Below are 26,046 nucleotides of genomic sequence, written 5' to 3'. Positions count from 1 at the left end.
ATAATTCAAACGGGGTATTACTGTTGCTAATAAGCGAAGGGGACGCTTCCCCCGACACGGTAACTGTTACTCGAAGGGGGGAAAGTTTGCTCGAAATATTCTGTTTGTCGTTTACCAAAGTCGGCTCGTCGTTTCATTTTCGGCGAGCCTCGTTGAAATATCGCGGCTACCTTTTCCTTCATTTTTCGAAGGTTAGTCGATCTCGACCACTTCCTCGTATCGACCGAAACACCTTCACCCGTTAATTTTTACCGATCGACGGATTTACCGTTTAGATAGAAATTGAACGAACACGGAGCAACGAAGTATAGACGAATAATTACTCCCCGATACATTTGAACGTTTATACGACCAGATTCCCGGTAAAATGTATGTAATTATTTCCATGAACGTTCCGCGTATAATTAACGAGTAAGAATTTATTTCACTATTTACCAATCGCTCATAAGCGACGTAAAATTTTCAACGATTTAATCGAACGAGGTTAATTTCAATTAACATTAAGTGCTGCATTCGTTCCCGTTGACCGATCGATAATACGAGCAGATATTCCGGGCACTTCAAAGTACGAATTTAATCATCATTTTCTTTTGTGCAAATAATTGCGAACGTTACATTAACGGAATATCGCGAATAATTTGAATTCGCGGCAGACCCGATCGTCCGGGCCGAGAGAAATATTGCCAAGTTTACGAGGAATTATTATTTTTGTTTTTTAAGTTCACCGTCTCGTTGAGCAGATTCCCCGTTAACGATTCGTGTATTTTCGCTCGCAGGTCAGAAAATTCTACGCAAGTACCCCGTGATGGTGTTCATACACGGGGAGAGCTTCGAATGGAACAGTGGCAATCCCTACGACGGCACTATATTGGCAGCTTATGGCAACGTCATCTTCGTCACCATCAACTTTCGCTTGGGTATCCTCGGTAAGTAGATTAAGCGTCACGGTCAGACACGCTCCAGTAGTACACCTCGATGTCTAGTGGTACGAGTAAACCATTTGTGCGCCTCGTGTATTGAAACACGCGATGAAAAAATATCACGGAGCAATCCAGGGGACGTTAACGACGGAACGGGAATAAAATCGATGATAATCGTTCTGGATTTGAAATTTTAACGGGAAATGTGGAACAAGCCTCGCCGAAGTCTCGATGGGAATTTATGAAATCTTGCCGAACGCCGTCAGCGGCAGCCTTGCATGAAATCAGGAATTCTGCTTCATTAACGTTCGTGCTTGGCTGCACCATCGGTTTTTGATCTTCGACGAGCTTCTTTTTATTTCTCTCCTCGAACTGTCTATCGATCCGTCGTCGTTCAGAAAGAGAAGCACCGCCTTTCCCCATATCTTTTACAGTCTGCTCGTATAAATAACTGGGTTCGAGCCCTTCCTTCTTGAAACTGAATTCCAAGAACTTTCAAGAAATTTTTACCGTCCCGGTGCTTCGGTCTCGGTCGACATTTGCATCAATTTGTAACGGAATAGAAATACCGGTAATTTTCTTAATATTCCGAGAACTACACCGATAAATTTTGCATTCTTCCTTGAACATTTTCCGATGATAATTGCACCGATGTTCGTATACACGGAATATTAAAAAAAGATCGATTTCTGACATAAGAGCGAACCTTGGAGAGAGAATACAATTTCTAACAGAAGAGCTCGAAATTTACGGGAAAATTAAATTTGTAACGTACGATGAACTGGGCGAATACTTAACTTTCGAATCTCCTTTAACCTCGCAAAGGAAACCCTACTCGAATTTCATTTTCCTCCTCGTAGTCTGTTATTCTCTTTCGAAACAATGAACAGAACGTCCATACTTCGCCCCGTGCTTTAAATTGTTGCCAAACGAGTATCATTTAGTTCGTTAGCGCGCAACGAGCCGATGTTCGAAATTCAACGAATTTCGACACCGTTCTTAAGAATCCCCGATTGGCGACGGTTTCCAAATAACGTCGTTGCAGCGCAAACACCGTTTCCCTTGCTCCTTTATTATTCCACATTCCTCTCGCAAAACACCAACCGCTCAAAGTCACGCGACACACAAGCTGCTCCGCGGAATTTTTACCCCCGTCCAATTACACGCTTGAACATTTATCGTCGGAAGAAAAACTCCTATTCATTACTCAAGGGTAAAAAGTCACGGGGACCACGGAGACTGCAGGGGGATGACCGTAAAATTTCATGCAACCACGGGTAGCCGCATATCGCTCGAAAGGAAACTTCTCGTCGGTAAAGGAGGCTCGCGGCCGAGACAAAGGCTTCCTTTTTGCCCTCGAAAACTTCCCATCGATCCCCGCGCCCGCTTTTTCCACCGCGAACCGTTCTATTTTTTCCAACCTCTCTGCAGCCCGTTGCTCGTTCCACGACCCCCTGTTAACGACCAACTTCCGCCTATCCTTTCCCCTAAAATGATAACGCGACCGCCGCGCGCAATGCAAATGGACGGACGTCGCCGGGCGCGCTACATCCGACAACCGGGCTGCTTTAAGAGGGAAGGGGAGGGCTTTCGCGAGAGGGTGGGGCGAGGAAGAAAGAGAGAAAAAAAAAAGGAAGTCCAGGCCGCCGCGGAACCATAATCATAAATTAGGTTAAAGTGCTGGGAAGGCGCTTAGTTAACTCGGTCCTCCCGTTTCCAGCAGCGGTCGGGTACAGTTAGCTCGCGAGAAGTCCACGGATAACTTCAACCCTTGGCAAAACAAGGGTGGAAAAATATGGCTGCCAGCGAGGGGCTCGAGCAAAAAGAAACGCTCGAATTGCACGAGGGTGGTTCACGTTTCGGGGCTGATTTCTCGGTACGCGGGATAGGCCGTTGCATTGTAACCTCGAGAGCTCGGTGTGGACCGTTTCAACGGTTGAACAACAAACAGGGAAGAATATTAAATTCCGTATGGCTCGCGAGTGGTTCAATTGCTTCGTTTCGACTCGAATTTAGACCTAACGACGGTCCGGTATAATTACACGCGCGAATGGAGCACAACGTATCCTGATTTAATGCAAGTAAACAGCACCTGATGCGATACGGACCCTGACATAACGCGGACCAATTAAAATCTAACCCAACGTGATACAGGTTAACTCGAATTTAACCCGACTCTGATCCAGACTTCATTTTCCCGTGTGCCGAGCCAATAGCCATTTAATTTTAACAGCAACATAATACAAGCTAACTCGGCCCTGAGACAGCGTAATTCAAATTTAACTCAAACACAATCCGTACGTGTCACGTCGAGCCGTGCAACACGGATCTAATACACACTTAATCGAGTATCGTCCAATTATAATACGGATTCAACCGAATTCTCGAGGGGAAGATTGCTAGGCTTTCGAGTTTAAGAGGGAAACCACTCTTTGCAACGTTCTACTTTATACATGTCGATACAATTCTTTTCTAACATTTCCATTAATAATTGTACCGTTTCTAGAGGCCTATAAATTGACCAAAAAAAATTTTTTTTTTCTGCAATCTTCCTCTATCGATCTCATCCACGTACAACACAGACCTCGATACAAACCGACTCGGCCCTAATGTAGACGATAACCTTCGAACGAAGTTGTTCGCCCTTTCTTGCACTCGCAGCCCTAAATTTTGCCCCGAAACAGTGGTAGAAAGCACAACGAGCGGAGCTATGGTTCAATTAACGTAAATCTCGTTGCAGGTTTTTTGAGACCCGGTATCAGGGACGACACGGCCAGCAATTTCGGGCTACTCGATCAAATTGCTGCCCTATTGTGGATCAGGGAGAACATCGCTGAATTTGGTGGTGATCCGAACAGCGTTACCTTGGTCGGCCACGGTACCGGCGCCATTTTTGCTAATCTGCTGCTTATCAGCCCCGTGGCTAATAAGAAAGGTAACGGTTACTGCTGTGTCGCGTGTTTGCGACTTCTGCGATACCTGAATATTAAGAGGACGCTTTCAGGGGAACACGTAACCACCGTTTTCGCAAAATTGATAAGACCGCGGCGCGCACACTTCGATTTCAGAAACGGAAAATTTAAATACGACTCGCGTGGATGGAACCGGTGATTCCGACCACCGGTTAAAGGGCTCGAAGCAAACTTTACGTTGAATATCGCTCCGAATCCGAAAACCTCTCGTGCGAACGAATCCTAATTAGATTTCGGTTAACGATTTTAACGCCGCCCAATTGAGCTGGTTTCTGTTTACTATTGCCTGCTACGAATTGATTACCGAATCGAGCAATTTTCAACGCGAAATGTTCAATAAACTGCTGCATCGACCTTCTTGTACGGATTCTGGCTACATTGTACGGTTATATTATATAATATATAATAATAATAATATCGCGAGGTGTAATACCCGGTGATCAATCGTGGAATTGTATCAGGGATATTTACAAACGTGTTTTACAAACATAGCATGGATATTAATCTTAAGATACGGTTCTCGATCTGTGTAACTCGGTGGAGCAAGAAACTTCGCGTCATTTAATTTACACCGAATAATCATTATACGAAATCGCTACCGATCGATAATTCCTCGTCGCTTTGAAATAATAGATGCTTCTGCACCTGAGCAGCCGCGAATTTGCTAACCGATATTAATAACGATCGCAGGTGGCTACCGGCAATCATTTATTTTGAACAATAATGAAAATAATTCTTCAACGACAGTTATAGCTAAAATATCCTTGCTTCGGAATTCACACCATCGATTCTAATATTTTTCTATTGTAGGTGTACACTGTTAGTAACATTCTTTATTAAAGACGTATAGCACCGCATCAATTTCCGCTCGAATAAAAACGTCGCGGAAAGATTTATTTTCAACGTTTATTCGTTAATATCTATCGAACTTCGAACCCGCGTGAAACGTAATTGTATTTCGTATTTGAAATTGTAATTTTCATTCGACGAAAAACGAGTCAGATTCGTTCAATTTTTATCCGTTGACCGAAATTTATATTCGAATAAGAATTTTTCGCGTTCCACGTTCGAATCGTCTTTATCACCGTGTCTAACTCGATTATCCGTCGGTGTTCGATAATCGCGGGAGAGAACGTAAGAACGGTAACCGCGGGAAGCGTCATGGACGATGACATACCTTCTTCGAGGACTCGCACGCTCCCCCGAGAGATCGAAAAGGAAAAGAATAACCATTGTGATGGGAATAAGGAAGAAAGGAAGGAGGAGGACCACGGTCATTTTTCACCTGCGTTGGAGCTCGTGGCTGGAATCTTTTCTCATCCGACTGGGGCCACGATGCCGCCGTGTCCGGTCAATAATTATATCGTGCAATGAAAAATAACCAGACTTAATATTTTTACGCGCTAGGGCAGCCGGCTGTCCGATTCCGTGGGACACGGATTATTAATCGTTCCACCGCTACCCGTCTGTGCAGGTCTGTTTAATCGGGCTATTCTGATGTCCGGGTCGGCGTTGAGCGCAGATGCCATTGGGAAGGCGCCTTTACAGATCACCAAACAGGTATATCATTCTCAGAACGATTATTCGAATAAATTCCCGAATTTCCTTTCACGGAATACAAATTTTATTCCATCGTATAAGAAGCACGCACGAAACAAGGAATATCTCTTTACTTAATCTCTCCTTGCGAGATAATCATCCTTTAATCTTTGTTTAGAGTCTTTTTTTCATTTCTTACTTCCTTCTTTGAAAATGTTTCAAGAGATCGACGAAAGAGAGTCACAAAGGACATCTTTCCACTTTATTTTCCCTCGTAAGATAATCATCCTTTGATCTTTGTTTAAGATATCTTCCCGTCCCTTTCCTCGTTTTTTTACTAATATTTCAAGAGGGTAACGGAAGATTGTTTATTCTCTCCGAATTAAGTATTCAACGAGTTCAAGTTGGGAGATTTTATTGTAGGTTTCGGTGAGTAGGGACCAGAGTAGCTAGAGATGTACGTGTTCCGCGTTACTCTAGGGTCTTCGGGATCGGGATTCATTGTTCGAAGTGTCGATGCGTAATTAAGAATCGCCCCGTGTCCCTCCGTCGAAACTCGGACGAAGAGAAGCTCCCATCGAACCTCAGAGTTCGTTCCCTCGATCGTCTTTGTATTCGCGGTCGGGGCGCAAAAAATAGCCGGAGAAGAAACGAGGCGGTCGCGATTCAAGCCCACCGTGAAGAAATATCGGTTCTCGTCACGTCGAGGAGCAGCTACGATCGTAGGAACGTTCATTGGCCCGCTGAGAAATGGCCCGAATCATTTTTCAGGTGGCGCACGCTTTAAACTGTCCCACCACCACCGACAGCGAGTTGGCGCATTGTTTGCGAGGCCAGGACGTGAACATGCTACTGGACGTGAAGATTCACAAGCCGAAATACGTGCCGGCCTTCGCTCCACTGATCGACAACGCCGTCATCCCGGACAAGCCTCTGAATTTAATGAAAAATCCGCAACTATTCGGCAGGTACGATTGCTAATAGCGACGAGAACAAGCGTAGAGAGGCTAATCACGAAACTAGACTTTGGATCGCTGGTAAAACATTTCTGTCCTCGAATAGTCGAATCTTCGGGTGATTTATATAGTATGCGAATATCGTTCGAGGGGAAGTGAAATACTATTTGAATACGAGGCTATTCGAATGTTAGTCAAATAATCGACTATTTGGGAATTTGAGTAGCATTAAGAGATTATTCTAGTGTAATTCTAGGTATCGTTGAAAGAGTGTTGGAGTGCAATTTGAAGACTATTCAAGTACAATTTGAATGGTATCGAAATACTCGACTATTTGACTACAATTGGAGTACTGTTGAATTACTTGAAAATTAGACTACCATACGATCGGTAATACTTCCAAGTATCCTGCACGATGTACTCGTACATCAAAGTGATTTCTTTATCAGCTAACTTAACTTTGGAAGTCGATTACCATCCAACATTCGCGAGACGTGTCACCGAGGTCCTTTGTTCGTTCAGGTTCGACTTGATGTACGGTGTCACGGAGTCGGAGAAGTTTCATATTCTGCCACCGGTTGCTTTGTTGCATGGAATGCCGGACAGCCAGAAGGATGAGGTCCTGAGAGATCATGCTAAGGTACGCGTCGACTAGAGTAATTCGTGGACCGTTTCCGCGAGACTAGAGTATATACGCTGACGTTACAAACTGCGTGGAAGTGGTGTAGCACTTTTTCACGATGGAACAATTTAAGAATTGCTCGGGAGAACGGTCGAACAGCTCGTGGAGATAAATTCCGACGGATAAAGTTTGGTGCATCGATATCGAATCCACCGAAACTTGCTAGACATTCCGGTCGGGAAAGTGATGGGATATTTCTTCGTCGCCAGGCAACGCACGAACTGGAACCAGAACTCGTTCTATCGAAGATTCTGGAACAATACGGCGACTTCTCGGCTGGATTTACGAACGAATTCGCGACGAAGAATCGGGATCTGGTCCTGGAAGCGCTATCCGACAGCGGGACCGTAGCGCCATTAATAATGACCGCGAATTTACATTCAAGGGCGAACCCGCAGAGCTACATGTACGTTTTCTCGCATCCGAAGGCGATGCAGGACTACTCTGGCGTAAGTACGTTTCTGTTCACACGTAGCACCATCCGTTATTCTCTCGAAAATTTATCGCGCGCGGAAGACAGTCAACTTTATCTCGAAAGAAGGATTACCGCGACTTTCAAACAAAAGCCACGGCCTTAGACAGACACGAATATATATCAAGCTTGATCCAACTCGGACGAGAACTAATTTAATCTTGTCTAAGCCCAACCTGTTCGAGACGAAGGTACACTCCTATCGGAGCTTTCTTTCGACGCAACCTTGGAACTGTATCCTTGCTAGACCGAATGTAGACTCGTTCGATGATTTAATTTCAACCAGATCGAATTTCCGGAGACCTAAATAAATGAGAATTCGAGTTTCATTTCGATACGACCTAGGAACATCAATGTTCTGTTTATATTGCGTACAGACTCAACGTAGATCCCTCGATAATCGAACTTCACGAACGGTCAACTTACACAGACCTGAAGTAGACTCCGGTCTGAAGTTTGTTTCCACGTAACTCGACAACAGTCTACGTCCTGTTTGTATTTCATGTAAACCCACTCTACGATTTAACCTAAACGCGACCCATCTCAGCCTAAGAACCGTATCTTCCCAACGTACAATCGGTCGATAATTGCACTTCAACGAAACGCAATCCGTGTGCAAAACCAAAAGTAGAAACCTTAAGAATCCTGTCCAGACCCAACGTAGCCTCACCGTAGCTCCAAATTAAAAAGCTTAAGAACCATATCCTAGTTCAATCGAGACTCCATTTAGACACCACGTCTAGATTTAACCCAGCCCCGCTCTAGCCTCGAATTGAAAACCTTGAGAACCGTATCCTGGTCTAGACTTAACCTAGCCGCTGTAGCCTCAAATTGAAAACCTTGAGAACCGTACCCTGGTCTAGACTTAACGTAGCCATTGCAGCCCTAAATTCAAAACCTTAAGAACTACATCCTGGTCTAGACTTAACGTAGCCATTGCAGTCCTAAATTCAAAACCTTAAGAACTACATCCTGGTCTAGACCTAACGTAGCCTCGGTTGGTACCCAATTCGGATAGCTTGGTTCCATCCGGTTCGTTTCGAAAGTGGCTCTCTCTCTCTCTCTCTCTCTTCCTCTTTCTGTTTCTCTTTCTCTTTCTCTGGAGAAAGCCACGCTCGACGGTTCACGCGAAAGAGAGGAACCGAACCAAGGCTGCGGTTTCTTTTCGCGTCTCTGGTACAGCGCACTGGTTTCCCTCGGTACGGTCCCGGTCCACCGAAGAAACTTCACGACACTGCACCCGGTGTCTCGTGCACGCTGCAGTCTACTAGCCCGGTCTGACAAATTCATTCGGGTCAAGGATCCCGGAAGCCGGCAGAAAATATTAAGGGAGCGCATAAATCGCGGCGGGTCTTCCCGTTCGGCGAGGAAACTGGAGCACGTACGATTAGACGGTGTACTTTGCATTTTATTCATTTTCTCCCCGCGCCGGATTCCTTAGCCGGGGGAACAGGGAGCGCGACCTACTGGCTATTCATTGTGTTCGTGCGCGACGCGGAAGAGGAAGAGGGAGAGAGGCGAGGCGGGGCGAGGCGGATGGGCCGAGGAGAGCAAGGGAGGGAGGGAGGGAGGGAGGGAGAAAAATCCCAGCTACGAACCCATTTGGACCCATGCCAACTATTTTTATCGTCGCTGCGTGCCGGCCTGTTACGCTCGGAGAGTACAGTGACCGGCGGTGTCGTTAAACCGAATGTAACAACGTTTCTGGTTTTCAACTCGGGGTTAGAGGGCTCCCGGTACCATTAGATATGAAATTTACGAACGATGGAGTCGTAGACGTTCGTCGAGTTTGCGGCTCGGTATCGTTTAACCGAGATCACCGGCGATACTTGCACACGCCGATGTCTGGGTTAGGTCGAAAGACCCCCCGACAAATTGGGAAAGTTGTTTCAACGAGTATAATACCGCGGATGTCTCGTGAGGAATTCAGGATGCGAAAATAATGGGAGCAACGGGACAGAGATACGATACGGTGTGCGTATACTCGCGGAAACTACCGTTGAAAATCCAACACCCTGGAGGAACGTCGATGCAAATCTACGGTTCCTATCGTTCGAACTAAAGACTCTTTCCTCTGGAACGGTTCACCTAATCTATTATTCTTCCTCTCGACCAGTTCACCGTAAACGGTACAAGGTACTCAAGCAAGTGTACATACTTTGGTAGAATTGTGAAATCCATTCGTGTACCCGAAAAGCTCGCGTGGAAAGTAAATTGACAAATGTAATTTTGTAAATTTTACAAACATTAGCTACTATTTCTGCCCTGTGAAACAACTCGGAAATAGTTGTTCTTCCCCTAGAAATAAAAGAGACTCGCGAATGGTGCACGATTAAGCTTCGAAGGAGACTGGTCACCGAAACGGTCACGTAATTAACGTTGTCTAATAATTACTTTCGTACGCACTTGGTATATTGGTAAATCTGCGAGGAGGCCGAATTGAAAGCAGGAGAGAGTTACGAATAATACTCGACCGAGGTTCCAAGTAGACTAGTCACCGGAACCATCCTACCGAGTTAATGTTATCTTTTAGTTACGATCGTACACACTTAGTCTATTGTAAACAGACAATATTAGGACACCGAATTGTACGTCTGCCTAGAATCGACACCGCGAGGCTAGAAGATCCACAGACACCGGTTATCCGTATACCGACAAAAGTCTGGTTATTGTCCCAAAACAACGTGTATCGACGTAGATAAACAAAAGGGACCGAGACTCGAGCTCCAAGTATCACCGAAATTACCGAAGCCTTCCACCGTGATACGGGAGAAACGTAAACCCATCGAACGTATCGATTGGTCCGAGTTGGTAGGAACCTTTCCGATAAGTTACGATCGCATCGAAAGATCAGGGCAGAGTGTAGGCCGAAAGTTAATAACAATGGTCGGGGGTTTTCGAGAACCGGAGGAGTACTCTTGGCCCTTCTTATGGACCGCGAAATTTCGGCAAACTAGCTGCGCGAAACTTTGTTTCGTTGGGAAAGTATATCGAGTGGCCTCGTTATCGTTGCAGCAACAACGGCAGCGCACGGTGCACGGCGAAGAGCTTCCCTATGTACTGGGGGTGCCACTCGACGGGAATAAATACGACCTACGTCGTCGATTCAACATTGGTGAAACTCTCTTTTCGGAGGCCATGATGAACTGGTGGAGCAGCTTCGCCTACGTGGGGTGAGTTCTGCTTTGTCGCGCAACTGTTTGCGTTACTCCTTGCCTAAGGACTGCAAGAAGCACCTGTCGTCCCTTTGCCGATACTGCCGAGTATTGTATTCGAAACAACGGTCCCTTTGCACTCGTTACGTTCCGAGAATAGAACATTTCGAACCGATACTAAAATAAACATTGAAACCGATTCGACTCGCTCGGATTAGGGGGAAAGTAACCTGGGAATCTCAAGCTGCTTAAAAATTGTAGGAACCAGAGATGGATTCTACAGAATTGAAGGGATTCTTCGGTGTTGGTAACACCCCTTACCTCCCGTTCCTTTTCCTGCTTTTAGAGAGAGAGATGAACGACGAGTTTGGACGAAATCGTCGAAAGGTCCTAGAAGTAGAAATACATACAATTCTTTAAGATCAAGCGTTGCCATAACGGAGAGTACAAATCTAAAATTCTAGCAAGGGAAACATACTGTAGGAAATCGCGGAGTTACTCGATATGGGAAACTTAGGGCTCTGCGATAGGAAAGAAATTCTGGAATACATTTCTTCGAATTCGGAAAGCGAATTTCCCGAAAAATTCTAAATAGAACGGTAGAACCGCTCCATTGGGCGAAATGTATAATAAAATTTATCGCGTTCCGTAAGAAGAAGGTTACAGCCGTCCATTTTCGTTTGGAAGTATTCAATTTCTCCTATACTTTTTTAAGTATCGAATAAATTCTCTCGCCACAGTCCGCGCGAGATAAGATATAGTCGAATAACACAATACTGTCGCAAAGGGCAACGAGTGTCCGAATGTAAAAAGGTTACAGTCGCCCAATTCTATCTAAAAGCTTTCGCTTCGTCTGTAATAAAATATTTTCGACACACGTGACAAGATGCTGCGACAAATAAAACAGAGAACAACAAATCGCTCGCTATCGCCCCTTTTACCCCGAATACTCCCCCCACTCTGAAAAAGTCTTTAAACGATTCAACGAATCAGCGTGCACGATCGAAATGTTCCCCGATTATCGTTCGATACCGTTTAATAGCGTTCCGTAACTTATAGAACAACACGTATCCGTAATAAATAACCGAACAAACTGCACCGGGCTCGCGACCGCCCAATTTAACTTACGTTTTAATTATTGCTCGCCATTTAACATGCACGCATTTCAGTCGAGGGGATTTACGATTCGGAAATCGAGTTCTCGTTCTCTCACGGAGACCAAAAATTACTCTCCGTAATTGGTCGTTCGTTTCTCCAACCGTTCGAAGATTTTTCCCGCGCTGGTAAAGGAAACGCTCGTTTCTCGACACTCGCTCTGCCATTTTCGACATTAAGCATCGCCCACGACCACATTGAACAAAAAAAAAAAACAAGACACTCGTCGTGCACAATAGAGAAACGTTAACGCGCGATTCTTGGTCACCGACGTCACCCAACGACGTTAAAAAACCTCGTGCTTCGAAAACTCTCCAATCATCAGCGACGCGTTTCGAAACGCGCACGAAAACGCGCACGGCCCGATACAATGTAGCGGAAATATCGCCCGCGTGTATTATTACTCACGTCGACGCATTGTTTACACCAGCGCCACGTGAAATTAGTAAATCCAATCGGGTTTCGCGAAATCGGAGCTTGTCTCGCTTATTAAATAATAAATTTGAGAACGCGTGCGCGGCCAGCGGGAGGGACGGGGGCGTTGCAACAACGAGCGTCGAACGACGCCGAGTAACATTTTGTTTTCCACGATACGTTCCCGCGTTTACAATAAATCCCGCGGAGTTTTATATAGAAATTCCGGAATAATAGGTCGAACACGTGACAACCGGTGCCAACGGAGAAACAATTTCGCGGTGTTGCGAGCCCCGCCGGGAAATTTTCACCGGCGCTGAAAATTCATTATCAACTTGACGAGAGAGAGAGGGCTCGCGAGGATGCAGATGGGGGGAGGGGGGTTAGCAACGAGGCAATGGAAAATATAGATCGACGCGTTTTCGAACGCGATTTTCGATTATCCGCGTCTTTGAATATTTATGTTTTTTTTTCTTTTCTCTTTCCTCGCCGTCACTTGTGACCCTCGGTTATTGTACTTCGAAAAAAGAAAACCGCCAGGGAAATTGCTGTTTCGTTCTACCGTTGAGAAAAGTTGAGAAAAGTTGAGAAAATCGATTTTTTTGTTTTTAGAGGAAAGAATCGTAACATCAAACGGAGGGACGGAATTTTTGTTGGAGATAAATTGTTCGTATTGGTAACGATCGGTGTTGTTTACCGAGAACGGTCAAACATCGAGAATTCTATGATAAATGTTTCTAGAGAGTAAATCGAGATCGAGGAATGAATCGAAACGAGCTTCGAGTTAAATGTTTACGTATTTTAAACGCTTCGAGTCGGTACCTTTTGAAGAGATATTGAAACTGCGCGCGCAAAAAGAACGGAGAAAAAAGTGAACTTCGTCTAGGATTAATGAGAGAGAGAAAGAGCACGAAAGTGCATATTAAACACTCGCTCGAGAATAATAACCAAACTCTCTATTTATGCTTCAAATACTAGAATTTGGATAAGTTCAAAAAATGCAGCACTCGATGTTTGTTAACATGTCCAAAAAAAAAAGAAATAATACGATATTGCATAATGGTAGGTTCGTAGTTGGTAATTGGAAAAAATTAATTAAGAACCTATCGAAAAGACCCACGGATAAACGAAGAGCGAGTGTGTAACACGTTTAAAATTTGCTCGAACTAGATCCGCTGTTCTCGATGTAAAAAAATTGTCTCGTAAAAACTTACAGACTCTCGAGTCGCACTCGAAGTGTGCTCGTTGAACCGCCAAACGATTGTGTTCGAAAGTTTTCGCATTCGGCGATAAAGAGGGGTTCGTAATACCGTATGCGGAAGTTTATTTTTATGTTCGTTAAGGAGACGATTGGAAACAACGTTCGCGAATCAGTTCCCGCGTCGAATTAAAAAGAAATAAATAAAAATCCTGGTCGAAAGGCGGAGCCTTCGCCCACCACCTCCCGTGAATAACCCCTGGAGGAAGTTACTTTAAACCGGAGAGCTTTTCGTGCTGGACGAAACACGAGCGGTCCTGTTTCGCTATCGAGCAGGCCACCAGCAATTTGACGCTTGTTATTCTGACGCAGGGTATTGGTGAATTAACGACCCGATGCGTCGGCCATTTTAATTTTCTCGATACAAGCGAAATTACCTATATATACAGGAATTACTCGCGCATTTCATTTCGATGGCGAGGGCGCAAGGGGGACCGCCCCCCGACCATCGGTACCGATCGATTTGCCCGTTTTATCTTCGGAAGCACGAAAATTCTCTGGTTTTTCATCGTGTGCGAGCCACGAGATAATTTCGGAAAGCAAACTACGCCGGCAATTGCGCTTGTCAATCTCGCCCGTTTTCGTTTGTCTCGTCGATTCACGCTGCGTTTACAATTTTTATCGAATCGATGATGCGCCGCACAGACATCGGACTTCAAAATGTGTCAATAATCGAACGACGAGATAACGCGCGCTTTAGACATTGTGGATTATTCGCGGTAAATCTCGCCGCGACGTCCGCAGTTGCATTTTCACGTAGCCAAATTTAATCATTTCCTCGGTGTATCAAAACGATCGTATTTCTCCCTCTTTTTCCCGTTTGATTTATCATTCGATGCTCCGCGCCCTTTCCATTTGGAATTTCATTTAAAAAAAAATGAAAATATATACCAACCAGCGATGGATTGATAATCCATCCTGGCTTCGAGGATGGATTAATATTCAAGTCTGCGTCGGAGTCTCGGTAAATGTGATTGAGATTTAAGATTCGGCTCCATTACGAGATCGAGACGGATTGAGAAATATTTTTAACGCTCCAGATATTTCGAAATAAAAATTTCTGGTCGTCTGACAAATTTAATCGAACTTCCGCGAATAAAACTCGACGGAGATTGTAAAATCACGAACCTTGGGGCTTCTGAGATTCTTGAGTATACTGTATAAATTAAAAATCACTTTTTCGCCACGATCGATCTCTCAACGACGTCCAGTACGGTGAGAATCGTGTCGAGAGACTACGTATCACGGTTCGAGTGCTTCAATTACCAAGAATTAATTCATCGGGATTGGTTACGTTAGAGTTCGAAGCTCGGTTTTCGAGAGAATTGAGTTTGAAAATAGTTTCAAGCCCGCGCGTGACACTATCCTCTTGTTTAAATAAACCTTTCGTTCCCGCAGTGTCGCGCAATCGAAGCATCTTACACTCTTTTCGCCGGTCCAACGATCTTCTTAGCTCCCGTGGATTTTCCGTTGCAACGAATGCATATGCATCGCGGCGGATCGCAAAGATCTAGGTCGATCCAATTAAGCGAAACAAAGCTGTTTAATGCAGACACCGCGTGTGCACCACGCGCTCCGTGACGCTGTCTGATCGATATTGCGCGTGACACTGTGTTCTCCTCGTAAGAATACGTCTCCCAGGGGTTGCAGCGATGCACTCGCGCGATGCATAAACGAAGGGCGTGGCGCGTCTCGGTGCGACTAAGCAACCGGAAACGACCGGGCAGACGACCATTAACACCGACCACCTTTAAAAGCCTACCTCGTGTTCCAACTCGATTTTTCGATCGCGAAACGAGTCACGAACGAATGAATTTTCGAGAGTTGGAATCGTTCGACAGGGGAAAATGGCCTTTCCTTTAAGAAACTCGTTGCACGGGAAAGTTTCTCGGATCTCGAGTGTACTATGCAACCGAAGAAAGGTACAGTTAACCCCCTTTATGAAAAATTTCCATATCGGGTTCATTTTCTATGGACCATTCGTGGTCACGAAAGTGTAATTGTTCGATCGAAAACAGTGTACTTACCTCAATTACATTTTTCGTAAATTGTGCGACTCGTGCCTGTTGAAAATTGTCAATAAGGGTATGGATTGGTTGGATCATGAACGATGACATTAGAGAGTCAATGTTATTTATAAGCCCGCAGTTTACTCGAGAAGTTATCTAATACAGATTCGATCGATAACTCGGTTTGCCAATTCCATGGATATCGTCCTGTCCGGAAGACCAATATTATTGACAATACACGGAATGTTAGAATTTCCAATATTGGGAACGTTCTAACGTTCGATCGTACAGGAGGGCATTGAAAATGTTAATGTACAATAGCACGAGCGAACCGTATATATCGATCTTTGAAAAATCTATCTCTCTCTCGAGAGAGAGAGAACACATCGAAAAGAAAAAAAAAAGGAAAAATACACAACTATTTGAAGATTCTATTTCGTGTTAAGCGACGATCTTTAATTGCGGAAAGTAAACGCGATATATTATTTTCAAGCGATGTCCGCGATTTAATTAAATGAGCATTGATATCTGTAATATTCTAGTATCGCTAATTAAAATAATTAAAATGCCCGCCGAACCCGCAACGCGAATTAAATTCCACCGTGAATTTCGGACCGATTTCATTACGCGCAGCACTTTGCGTTTTCAACCGTCAATATTTCCCGCAGTTGATGAAGAAAGACAGCTGTAATTGCAATTAGAATACAGCCAGGTGACTCGACACGATCAGGGGAATGTTAATAATAACGCTTTCGATTATCCGACTAGATTACGATCGCATGAAAAAAAGAAAAAATGAAGACGATCACTCTTGTAAATTATTCTACAATAATTTTGTATCTGTGCACAATCGATTATAATTTTCGAGTATTCGAAAACTTACCGGAATTATACAACTCCCTCGATCGGCTCGTAAGATTCATCCAGGAGTCTCGAATTCATCCACGCCACGGGACACTTCGATATACCACGAGAAAGATTTCTCCGAAGTTCACAGTTTCGAAGCTTCAGGTCGCTTCGAACTTCCGGAACACGAACCCAGATTCCAAAGGAACTTCACGTTTCCTTCTCCGGCGCTCCTCCCTCCTTCCCTCACAGAATCTCGATCCTCGTGAAGTCTCAACAAGCGTGTGTTCTTCGTGAGCCCAGGAACCCTAACATCGCGAAGCGGTTTCCATACCTGACGGACGGCCCGAAGGAATGGGTTCAGTACGAGATCGAATGGCCGGAATACGAGCAGCATAATCAGACGTACCTGAACTTGAGTAAGTCCCTCGTGTACCGCGTTGCGTCTTAAGTGCGCGCCAAATTAATTGGCCGCTCGAGGATCCCAATCTGAAAACGTTAACACTCGATACACAGTTGGACAGTAGATATTTTAACAGTGCTTTTGAAATCCTAACTTGAGTCCCCTTTGAAGCTAATCAACTTTAGAAAACTCTCAATTATTAAGATACTCGTGAACAAAAAATAGATTACACGTTTCGTCACGTATTTGTAATTATTTGTTATTTATTATGGGAGGTTTCTGATTGTACATTATGAATTATTTATTTCTAAAAAGGGGAAAAAATCAAAGGATTCGGGTCGTTAAAAATCTTTCACAGACACACTGGATCTTCTCAGGAATGGTTCACTTTCTCACAATTTGTATTTCCAAAAGTCTCAAAATCGAAAACTCTCCGCGAGTAAAATCGAATTTTAAGATCGTGAAAAATTCAATGCGCTCTAATATTCTGCATGCGAGATGTAGGCTCGATTTAAAAGATTCAGGGTGTCTGGGTAAGGTACCAGGGTGGTTGAAGTATGTACTGTCGATGTAGACGAGCGTGAAGCCCGATTGCTACGTAACTTGAGAACTCGAGGGTTCGGCCTCGAGCGGCCAACTTTCTTGGCCATCACTTAGCCATTCGAGACGGTGACGTTTAAATGAAACACGGTGTTCCTATTGGCGCAGCGATACCGCCGACGACAGGCTCGCACTATCGCTCGGCGGAGATGCAGTTTTGGAACGAGGACCTGCCCAACATGCTCCGTCATCCGAACAAAGACATTCCGCTGCCGATTCGACCGAAGGGGCCGCGACCGAACATTCTCGACATAGCGGACGGGATTGGAAAGTACGCGAACGCGAGCACCAACAGGGTCTACGAGACCTACGGCACCAGGTTGGTAACGAGTTCGACGAACAGTTTCCGTTTCTGGCTCCTTGACGGTGCACGGATTTAGAATCGATCCGAGGATCTTTCGAGATCGCGAGAAAATGATCGTTAGGAACTTTGGTGACGTTGCGAGTTTTAATTTTAACTACGAATAGTTGACTATCGTTTCTTATCTATTTTCGAATTCGTTCAAAGACAAGTAACTATCAATCGAAATTGAATAAAATCGATCGGAGAATCCTTCGCGATCGTGACGAGAAGATCATTGAAGACTTCGAGAACATCTGGACACCAGTTTTAATTTTAATTACGGGTAACAATGACTTTTCATTTCTTTAATGTATTTTTGAACTGTGTCGAAGATAAGTAACCCTCTAAATTGAATAGAATCGATTAAAGAATCTTTCGAGATGGTAAAATGATGGTCGGGAACTTTGGGGAACCCTAGGTACAAGTTTTAGTTTCAACTGTAAGTAGAAATCGTCTGTTCGTTTTTTGTATATTTTCGAATAACTTTTTCAAAGATTAGCTTTCGTGGAAACTGTGCCGAGAAACATTGAAAATATTTCGGAAGACATTACGTATTCCTTCAGGGACATTGTTCACAAAAGGGTGAACCAACCCTGGATCGTCGACGCGCCCTACGTAACACGGAATCGCTTTCCGCATAATTATTTGTTCGAAGTAAATTGACTCGAGCCTGTTACTTACGCAACAAATATATCACTCCCCCTGCCGAAGGACATCAATCGACGACGTACCTTATAATTAATTAAACAACGAATGTCCCGGAAAGAGTGCCTCTTTATTACGAATACCAATCCTGCATTTCGCCCGACTGCTTCACCGGGCGCCCGGGTCTTCGACGCATTCAATTTAATTTTCAATTATAAAAGGCTGTACGGATGCGTTAATTGAAAAATTAAATACACTCATTTGCGCGTGCTTTTATTCAGGCACGCTGGTATTGTTTTTCACCGTGGACAGAATATTTAATGAAATGTCACTTGCACCCCATTGCATCCAACCCCTTCCTGTCGCGAATGCTTAACTGTCTGCACGCAGCAGTTGAAGGGAATTTATTTAAACGTCCGCACAATCAGTTAACAGATTAGCAATTTAGGGCTTCCATTATGCGTGCAAGCGTGGCAATATATTCGCGTTAAAAAAAGGTAAATTACCCAAAAAATTTCCTATTCTTCTTCGACGAAAATCTGTGGAATTTTAATCACGAGGGAGAGGGATATGGTAAATTTGTATCGTCATTGTCCCGTCTGTACGATTTAATATTAAATGTAATTGGTCAAGTTCGATACGGTATTCACGGTCGAAACTGTAGTTGAGGACGCTGGGATAATAACTGTTCAACGTTCAAAATCCTTCCTTTCTTTAATCGCAATCTATCGTTAACGTAACATCGATCTTTTTCGTGTTCTAGGTACCCAGGAAAGGATCATCTTCCGTTTGTTCCTGACACAACGGAGATCAGCGAGGAGAAAGCAACGACACCAGATTCCACGACTTCTCAACCGGACGAAGAAAGTGTCCCCCAACCGAGCACGCCGAAAAGCTCTTCAGTGATCACCATGCTGACCGGTTTCGGTTTGGTATTCTTCCTCATAAACTTCACCGCATTCCTCTATCTCTACTGCAGAAAGCAGGACCCGAAGAACAAAGAGGTCGGGCTGAAGAGACGGGCGAGCCAAAAGGACGACTCGAAGCGCGCGAAATCGGAGAAACACGACAACCACTACGGTGAGCTGGGCTACAAAAGCGATAGCAAGCCGGATCTGAACGACGTGATAAAAAACGACAAGGCGTACGACAACAACTCGAACTTCGGTCGACGCTCGAAACTGTCCAGACAGAACTCTGGCTCCACCATCGACACTCACATCAAGGTCAGGGAATGGATACAACAGGAGATTGTGCACAGGTCGGTAAATGTCCTCCCGACTGATCGAAACGGGAGTCGATGGTAGGGACATCGATCTTGGATCGATTTTTCAAAAGGTCGATTTTTTTACAGCGATACAGCGACATTTTTACAATCGACTTGCCAGCAAATTAATTTCTTTCGACAGTAGGAATGTAGATCTCGAGTCGATTTTTCTTTACACCGATAGGTCGAGTTTTTATAGCCGATTCGCTAGCAAATTAATTTTCCAACTTTCGACAGTAGGGATGTAGATCTCGACTCGATCTTTTCACCCCGATAGATCGAGTTCTTTGCAGTCAATTTTACAGTGAATTAATTTTCCAACTTTCCTTCCGTGTTCGCTCGAAAAATCGATTCGTTGAACGAGAACCGTCATCCCTAGTCGATAGCGTTGAATTACCCCCACCTCGCGACGTCTTTCCACCCTAAATGCGCGTATTCGTGGGCAAAGTCCCGACGAATTCGTCGATCGTAGACGAACTCGGCCGTCGCGCAGTCTGCTGATCCAATTAGCGGTTTCGCTTAAAGACTCGTCGCGCTTTGAGACGCGAGCTGATTCATCGCAAGCCAAGCGTTCTCCGCGTTCCGCTCGTTCTCGTCTTTCGAATTCTCCTAACCGGGGAAATTTACTTAACCGAGAGTTTTCGGCCGATCTGTACGCAAAGACGGAATCCGCGATGGAAAATCGAGGATTTGGGTTCGATGAACTGTACACATTAGGTCCCGCGAAGAGAGCGCGCGCTTTAAAATTCCAATTATACATTTTTAAACGTTGGGATGGGGTCTTGTTCGAAGTAATAAACGAGTTATCGACGATCACGAAATGGAATATGTTTCTCGAAGGGTTGATTAGTTATCAATATTTAGAATACACCCGATCCACTATCAACTGTCTAATTACGCGAGAAAGAATCGTATTTAGTTCCAACTGTTAAATAGTTCTAATCTTTCTAATAGTTAGAAATGTTCTAATAGTTCTAAAGATAATTAAAATTTAGATGTCGTTGTTAGCATTCGGAGTAGCCAATAGTACCTTAACGGTCCAAAGAAATTTTGAAACTAACTTGACAAAAATTTTTTTACCATGATAACTTGTACGTATGTCCAATGAAGGTGTTCGCCTAGGTTTCTCCGCAAGACGCGAGAAACCCTGCAGAAGGAGCACCAGGATAAACTGACGAAGCAGGAAGAGGACGAGAAGAAGCGGCTGGAGGAGGAGATACTGAAGGAGAAGAGGGAGGACCCGATTTACGACGAGAATCCAGCTATGGTCGTGCGTCCTGGCAAGAAGTCAAAGCTCCCGAAGGTTTCGGTGGCCGTCGACGCCACACCCGCGACCAGAACCGAATCGATTCTGAACCAGGTGCCGATCGAGCTGGCGAAAGACATCGAGATGTCGGACGAGCCGTACGATAGAGTTTTCGACTTTCAGACCGCTCCTCAGGTGGTCGTCATTGAGCACCATCACTCCAAGAGCGACCCGCTACCAATGGAGAACGTTCTGAGAAACGTGAAACCTAACTTCTCCACGCCAAGGATTTACGAGTCGGATTCCGGTAGCGCGAGCAGCCTGTACGCGAAAATTAACCCGAAATTGAAATCCCGGCTACCGCGACCGGAACTGGGCGTAAATCCCGAGGCATCCGTTGCAGACGAGGCAGAGGACATTTACATAAAAACGGGACCGAAATTGACCACGTTCGGTGCGAGCAACCAGCCACCGTGCGACATAAACGTAACCTGCAGAGAACCGATCCTGGAGAGGGGCTGCATCAGCCCGGAGGAGGCACTGCGAACGATCAAACGCAGAAACTACCCAAAGGTTCTCCCAGACATCGAAAAAAGGCGATCCCTTCCAGCACCTAGCAGTCTATTCGCGCCCAAACAGCATGCCAACTCACTGAGAGAGTACAGAGCCGGGTTGCAATCATCCTCGTCGGCTCACCAACCGCCCCAACCACCCCCGAGGATGTTCGGTCCCTCGAAGAGTCTAGAGTTCGCGGAGGAAAACGAGAATCACGACGAAACCGAACCGGTCACCACCAATCTCTACGTTGGTCCATTGCTAAGAAGACAGGACGGTTCACTGAAGAATAACTCCGATCCTAGTATCATCGACTCTCTCGACGAGAGGATAGACAGGAGCAGAGCACAGGCTGGCGGTAGTGTCGATACAATCTACTCGAATCCGATGTGTCCAGTTCACGGTATATGCCAACCGATCTCTCAGAGCATGGACAAGAACGTTGGACATCCAACAGCTCTGCTGGAAGCAGGTATAGGGAATCCAAATTGGTACAAGTCGGTATCCTCTGGTAACGAGGCGTCCATGACAACTGCCCTATCGGAGCCACGGATCATAGGCAGGGATAACAATCACCTTCAATTCGGTGGCTCCAACTGGGACACCAGGGTACCCACGATGGAACCCAGGATAGTGATCACACCGAGAGTAGGGAATCTCCTGGGACAGGTTCAGAACCTGAGTCAAACCGTGATGAACCTGACAGGTGGATCGTCCGATGACAGAGTCGAACGTGAGCCTAGAACAGGTGGTCTGTCCGACTCGACGCCGATCATCGGTCCACGAGGAGCCAGTAGATCCAATCCCGGCTCGGCCGAGCAGTTGGAGCCCGAATCCTTAACCGTGTGCTCTTCTCCGGACTCCAGGATACCGAATGTGAACCCAGAAAGGAAGGAACTACGGATCATAATCACGCCCAGGGAGCCTAAAGGTTCGTCGAACCTCAAACAGCCCAAGATCATCATTAAACCCACGTCCAGTCTCCAGAGGACGAGGGATCACAGAAACATACCGAAAGTGTCGGCCATTCCTTCACCAGAGGCCTGTTGTCAGGGTACCGAGAAGGACAGAATCCTCGACCCGAGGGAGAAGCCTCCGCTGAGAGATAAACCGAAGGTCACGAGGATTCCGTCGTTTTCCAGGCGCGTGGAGGATTCCTCGAGCGGAATCGAGAGGCCTCCGGGCCAAGTGTACGCGGAGAAAGCGGAAATCGTGCAGAGGGTGGACGCGGTGACCGGTAAAGCAACGAACATGGCCGTGACCGGTGACGGGAAGTCGAGCATCCCGACGTTGCTGAGAAAGGAGGCTGAGAAGTCGAGCACGGACTCGAGCAACTCCAATACCGGTACCATCAAGAAGAAACCGATCAACAGGAAGTAGACACCGTCGAAGTGGCCCGTTTCGTTGGTAGCTCAGAAACGTTATAGACCGAAGGTGAACCGAGAGGTTGCTCGATGAAAGTGAACGGAGAGAGTGGCCGAGATGGTGGTTCTCTTTTCTTTTTTTTTTTCTTTTTTTCTCTCTACTCTTCTCTTCTTTTTTCCTTCGGTTTGATTGCTACGAAGGAACCTGGTTCGTGCAAGTGTCGGCGACCGAAGTCGACGAGCGAGAGAAATGAGTTTAGCGGGGATCTGGCGAAGATCATTTAGGTTCTAGGACGCTGAAAATTGGCTCACCGGTGGCGCGGGCCGATATTACCCGACGTCCGAATCCTTTGAATTATGAAGAGGCTAAGTAATATGAACTTCCATGCGTCGGATAGAAGGACGCGGCCGAAATAATGAAACACCATCAGCTTTTTATTCAATTAATTCCCGCGGCGCACGCGACACGGTGAATATCAAGTTCTCGGTTAGGCTGTACCCGATCGTTGAGAGAACGTAACGGGTATCCCCGTGACGAGGAAATACATTTTGTAGAAACAAAATGGATCCAATTTCCTCGGGAAATCATCCCAGGGACGTCATATACCTACCACGTGTATACATTACGTCCGAGGAGGGGGTGGTTTTGTACGAATTGGCCGGGCTACTTCATTTTCAATTACAACGATAGCTTTTCCTTCGATATTCGATTAATATTTATTTACATCGTTGATAAAATGTCCAATAAAGTTAATTGTCAAACTTCTATTCGTCATTCGCATTTCTATCGCGGTACGCGTATCCGCGAGATTCCGGGTCGGAAAGGTTCGTTCGAAACCTGTTACTACAATTTCAAATATTTCGATTTTCAGTCGTGTAGATAATTATTGAGAATATTAAAGTTTTTACAATGGTGTGCGATAGTTTGTATAAACGAAGCGTTGTTCCGGCTCGTGTAAATAATTTACTCATGGATGGAACGAGAAGAAAATTTCACGGACCCTATGATTATTGCAAACGTATCGGTGCTCGAGAAGAGAAGGATACCAACGAATCGGATGCAAATTTTACATTGTCCAGATACCGAGATAGCAGCTGACCTTGAAATTTCCTTCGAGTACCATCGTTTCGTACTTTGAGAAGTTGGAGAAACGTTCGAGGAATTCTCTCAACTGATTTCTCCACCGATATCGGATAAAAATCTTCCAATTAGTCGTCCGCGATCCGTCAAGACTGTACTCAAGTATGCGTTAAGAATTAGTGGCTAACCCGTATCGCGCATTTTTTACTCAACTCTTGTATCGCTCTCGATGTAAATTAATTGTAAGCCGTGAGAATCGTTGAAATCGTCGTTAAATGGGCCGCGTATTTGAATTGTATTCGTTCCATTACGAGGCGCTACTTAACGCGGCGACGATCGTTTTGTACGTTTGTTAGCTTGTACGAGGTTGTAATAAACGTTTTTCGTACTCTTTTCCCAGTAGATAACCAACGGCTGAGTGCTAACCGAGCGAAGTGTCGCGGCGAGCCTTCGGTTATCATTTTTCAGTACGCGGCTGGCGTACCATTTATCTTGCAACTTTACCTTTATCCGAGGTGAACTTTATTATTAAGTAAAACAAAGTCTATAAGTCACGTTGGTGGCTGTGTGAACGCCGGCGGTGTCTAGAGAGGAGGGTAGGACGTGAAAACGGCCAGTAGACTTTGCCACTCCCTGTTCTAACGGCGTTCGCCTCGCGAATCGAATTGATTCTCGAAGTTCCGGTCGAGTAATGCGATTTCCCTGCCGGCCGATAAAGAAAACTTCGTTCTCTCGGCACCTTGTCCTGCCCTTTCCTTGATTACCCACGGAGTCGATTTGTCCGTCCAATTGTACGACAGAATGGACTTTAAATGGATCCAACGGGAGAAAAATTTATCTCCAACGGTTCGATAGGATCGATTACCGATCGAACGGGGATCAAACCCGATAATGGTCGTTTCGATATTGCCTCCCCGTTCGTTGTTTCGTATTTACGTATTCTACGAATATTTTCCCTCTCATTGGAAGTTTTTTATCGCCTGTGAATCGATCGAGCAAACTAGCAACGATACTCGATTGATATATCGTCATGGTTGCGCACGCGAGAATATTTTCCCATAAAACGTGTACTGCAGCCGAAACAATAGGGTACAAGTGAATCGGTGACGTTTACAAGGTCCTTTATCGCTCGAGGCGTGCAAATATCGGCCCTTCGTCATATTTACCCGGAGAACGCGTTCGAGTTTTTAGTAAAAATCGTGGACATTTCTCTACGATCGATTTTATACACCGTATGAACAATGCCGGCTTTATATCCTATTTATCTGCTTTGCGCGAAGGTGATACAGGCTTCGATAAAGGGAAGGAGAATGTTCCAACCCGATGCAGCCGCGATACCGATTTTCAAATGTGGGAATTATGCACGAAATTCGTTTCCTTTGTATTCGTATCGAATGCTTCGGTTATTAGCGACCATCGATTATTGCTTTGCACTATTTTCTGTCGGTAGTATCCTTTAAAAACGCAACGAGCTTTTTAATCTTGTCTCCGTTGAATTTGTCTCGTAGCGGTGCGTTGATCTCGAAGTGGTCGCTCTGGGATTTGAATATCGAGCAGTGTAGCAGCAAACGTTCTACTGCAACGTCGTGTTACACACCGTGCAAATAGATGATTCGGATATTGTATATTTGGTGTGTCTCGATACAGCGGAATATCTCGCGAACAAACAATAGTATCGTACGAATATTCTCGCGAATGTTATCCGATACAAACTTAAAAGAATTACGTACACCGTATAATGTCCTGCTTAAAAATTTGTTTTAGAGAATATTTTTGACACCTTCGTTAAATATTCCATTCAATCGAAATCAGATATTGTACACAAGTGGGTGATTTTCGCATAACCGATCCTGACTCTGGATATTCCTACTTGTTGAATCCTCGATAGCTTATAGAGACCTTTGGTTGTTTGGAGAGCGCTGTTCGTGAGGTTTTCAATGTAAAGAGGTACAGTGTTGCTCCATTTTGTCTCTCACCGCGACATTAGTTTCTTCTTAGAGGGTTTGTAGCCATGTTCGAAGCTGGATCAACGGTGATCTCTTTTATTTGGTTCGCTTGATTCGCTTTTTCCAGCTCCGATATTCCAATATGCGAATTCGCACTATTATTTAATACGCACGGATTATTTTCACGAATCAAACGATACGGTCGTTAGAGTCGCGTT

General features: G+C 45.1%; 1 protein-coding gene across 1 annotated transcript in view; it reads left to right on the top strand.

The window, feature by feature from the left end:
• Positions 1 to 24,261, top strand: part of LOC143148878 (uncharacterized) — a 101,717-nt gene extending 77,456 nt beyond the window's left edge. Inside the window, exons 4-14 of the mRNA XM_076315667.1 lie at positions 777 to 926; positions 3,661 to 3,855; positions 5,367 to 5,452; positions 6,203 to 6,399; positions 6,910 to 7,027; positions 7,279 to 7,518; positions 10,557 to 10,714; positions 16,682 to 16,797; positions 17,490 to 17,700; positions 19,133 to 19,630; positions 20,747 to 24,261. Coding sequence (XP_076171782.1) covers positions 777 to 926; positions 3,661 to 3,855; positions 5,367 to 5,452; positions 6,203 to 6,399; positions 6,910 to 7,027; positions 7,279 to 7,518; positions 10,557 to 10,714; positions 16,682 to 16,797; positions 17,490 to 17,700; positions 19,133 to 19,630; positions 20,747 to 22,817 — 4,040 coding nt within the window. The 3' untranslated portion in view covers positions 22,818 to 24,261. The remainder of the gene's footprint in view (positions 1 to 776; positions 927 to 3,660; positions 3,856 to 5,366; positions 5,453 to 6,202; positions 6,400 to 6,909; positions 7,028 to 7,278; positions 7,519 to 10,556; positions 10,715 to 16,681; positions 16,798 to 17,489; positions 17,701 to 19,132; positions 19,631 to 20,746) is intronic.
• Positions 24,262 to 26,046: the final 1,785 nt, after the last annotated feature.

This window comes from Ptiloglossa arizonensis, chromosome 7 (assembly GCF_051014685.1).
Source record: "Ptiloglossa arizonensis isolate GNS036 chromosome 7, iyPtiAriz1_principal, whole genome shotgun sequence".
Classification (NCBI taxonomy): domain Eukaryota; kingdom Metazoa; phylum Arthropoda; class Insecta; order Hymenoptera; family Colletidae; genus Ptiloglossa; species Ptiloglossa arizonensis.
Note: the sequence above shows the minus strand (reverse complement) of the source record. Positions and strands in the feature narration are given on the sequence as shown.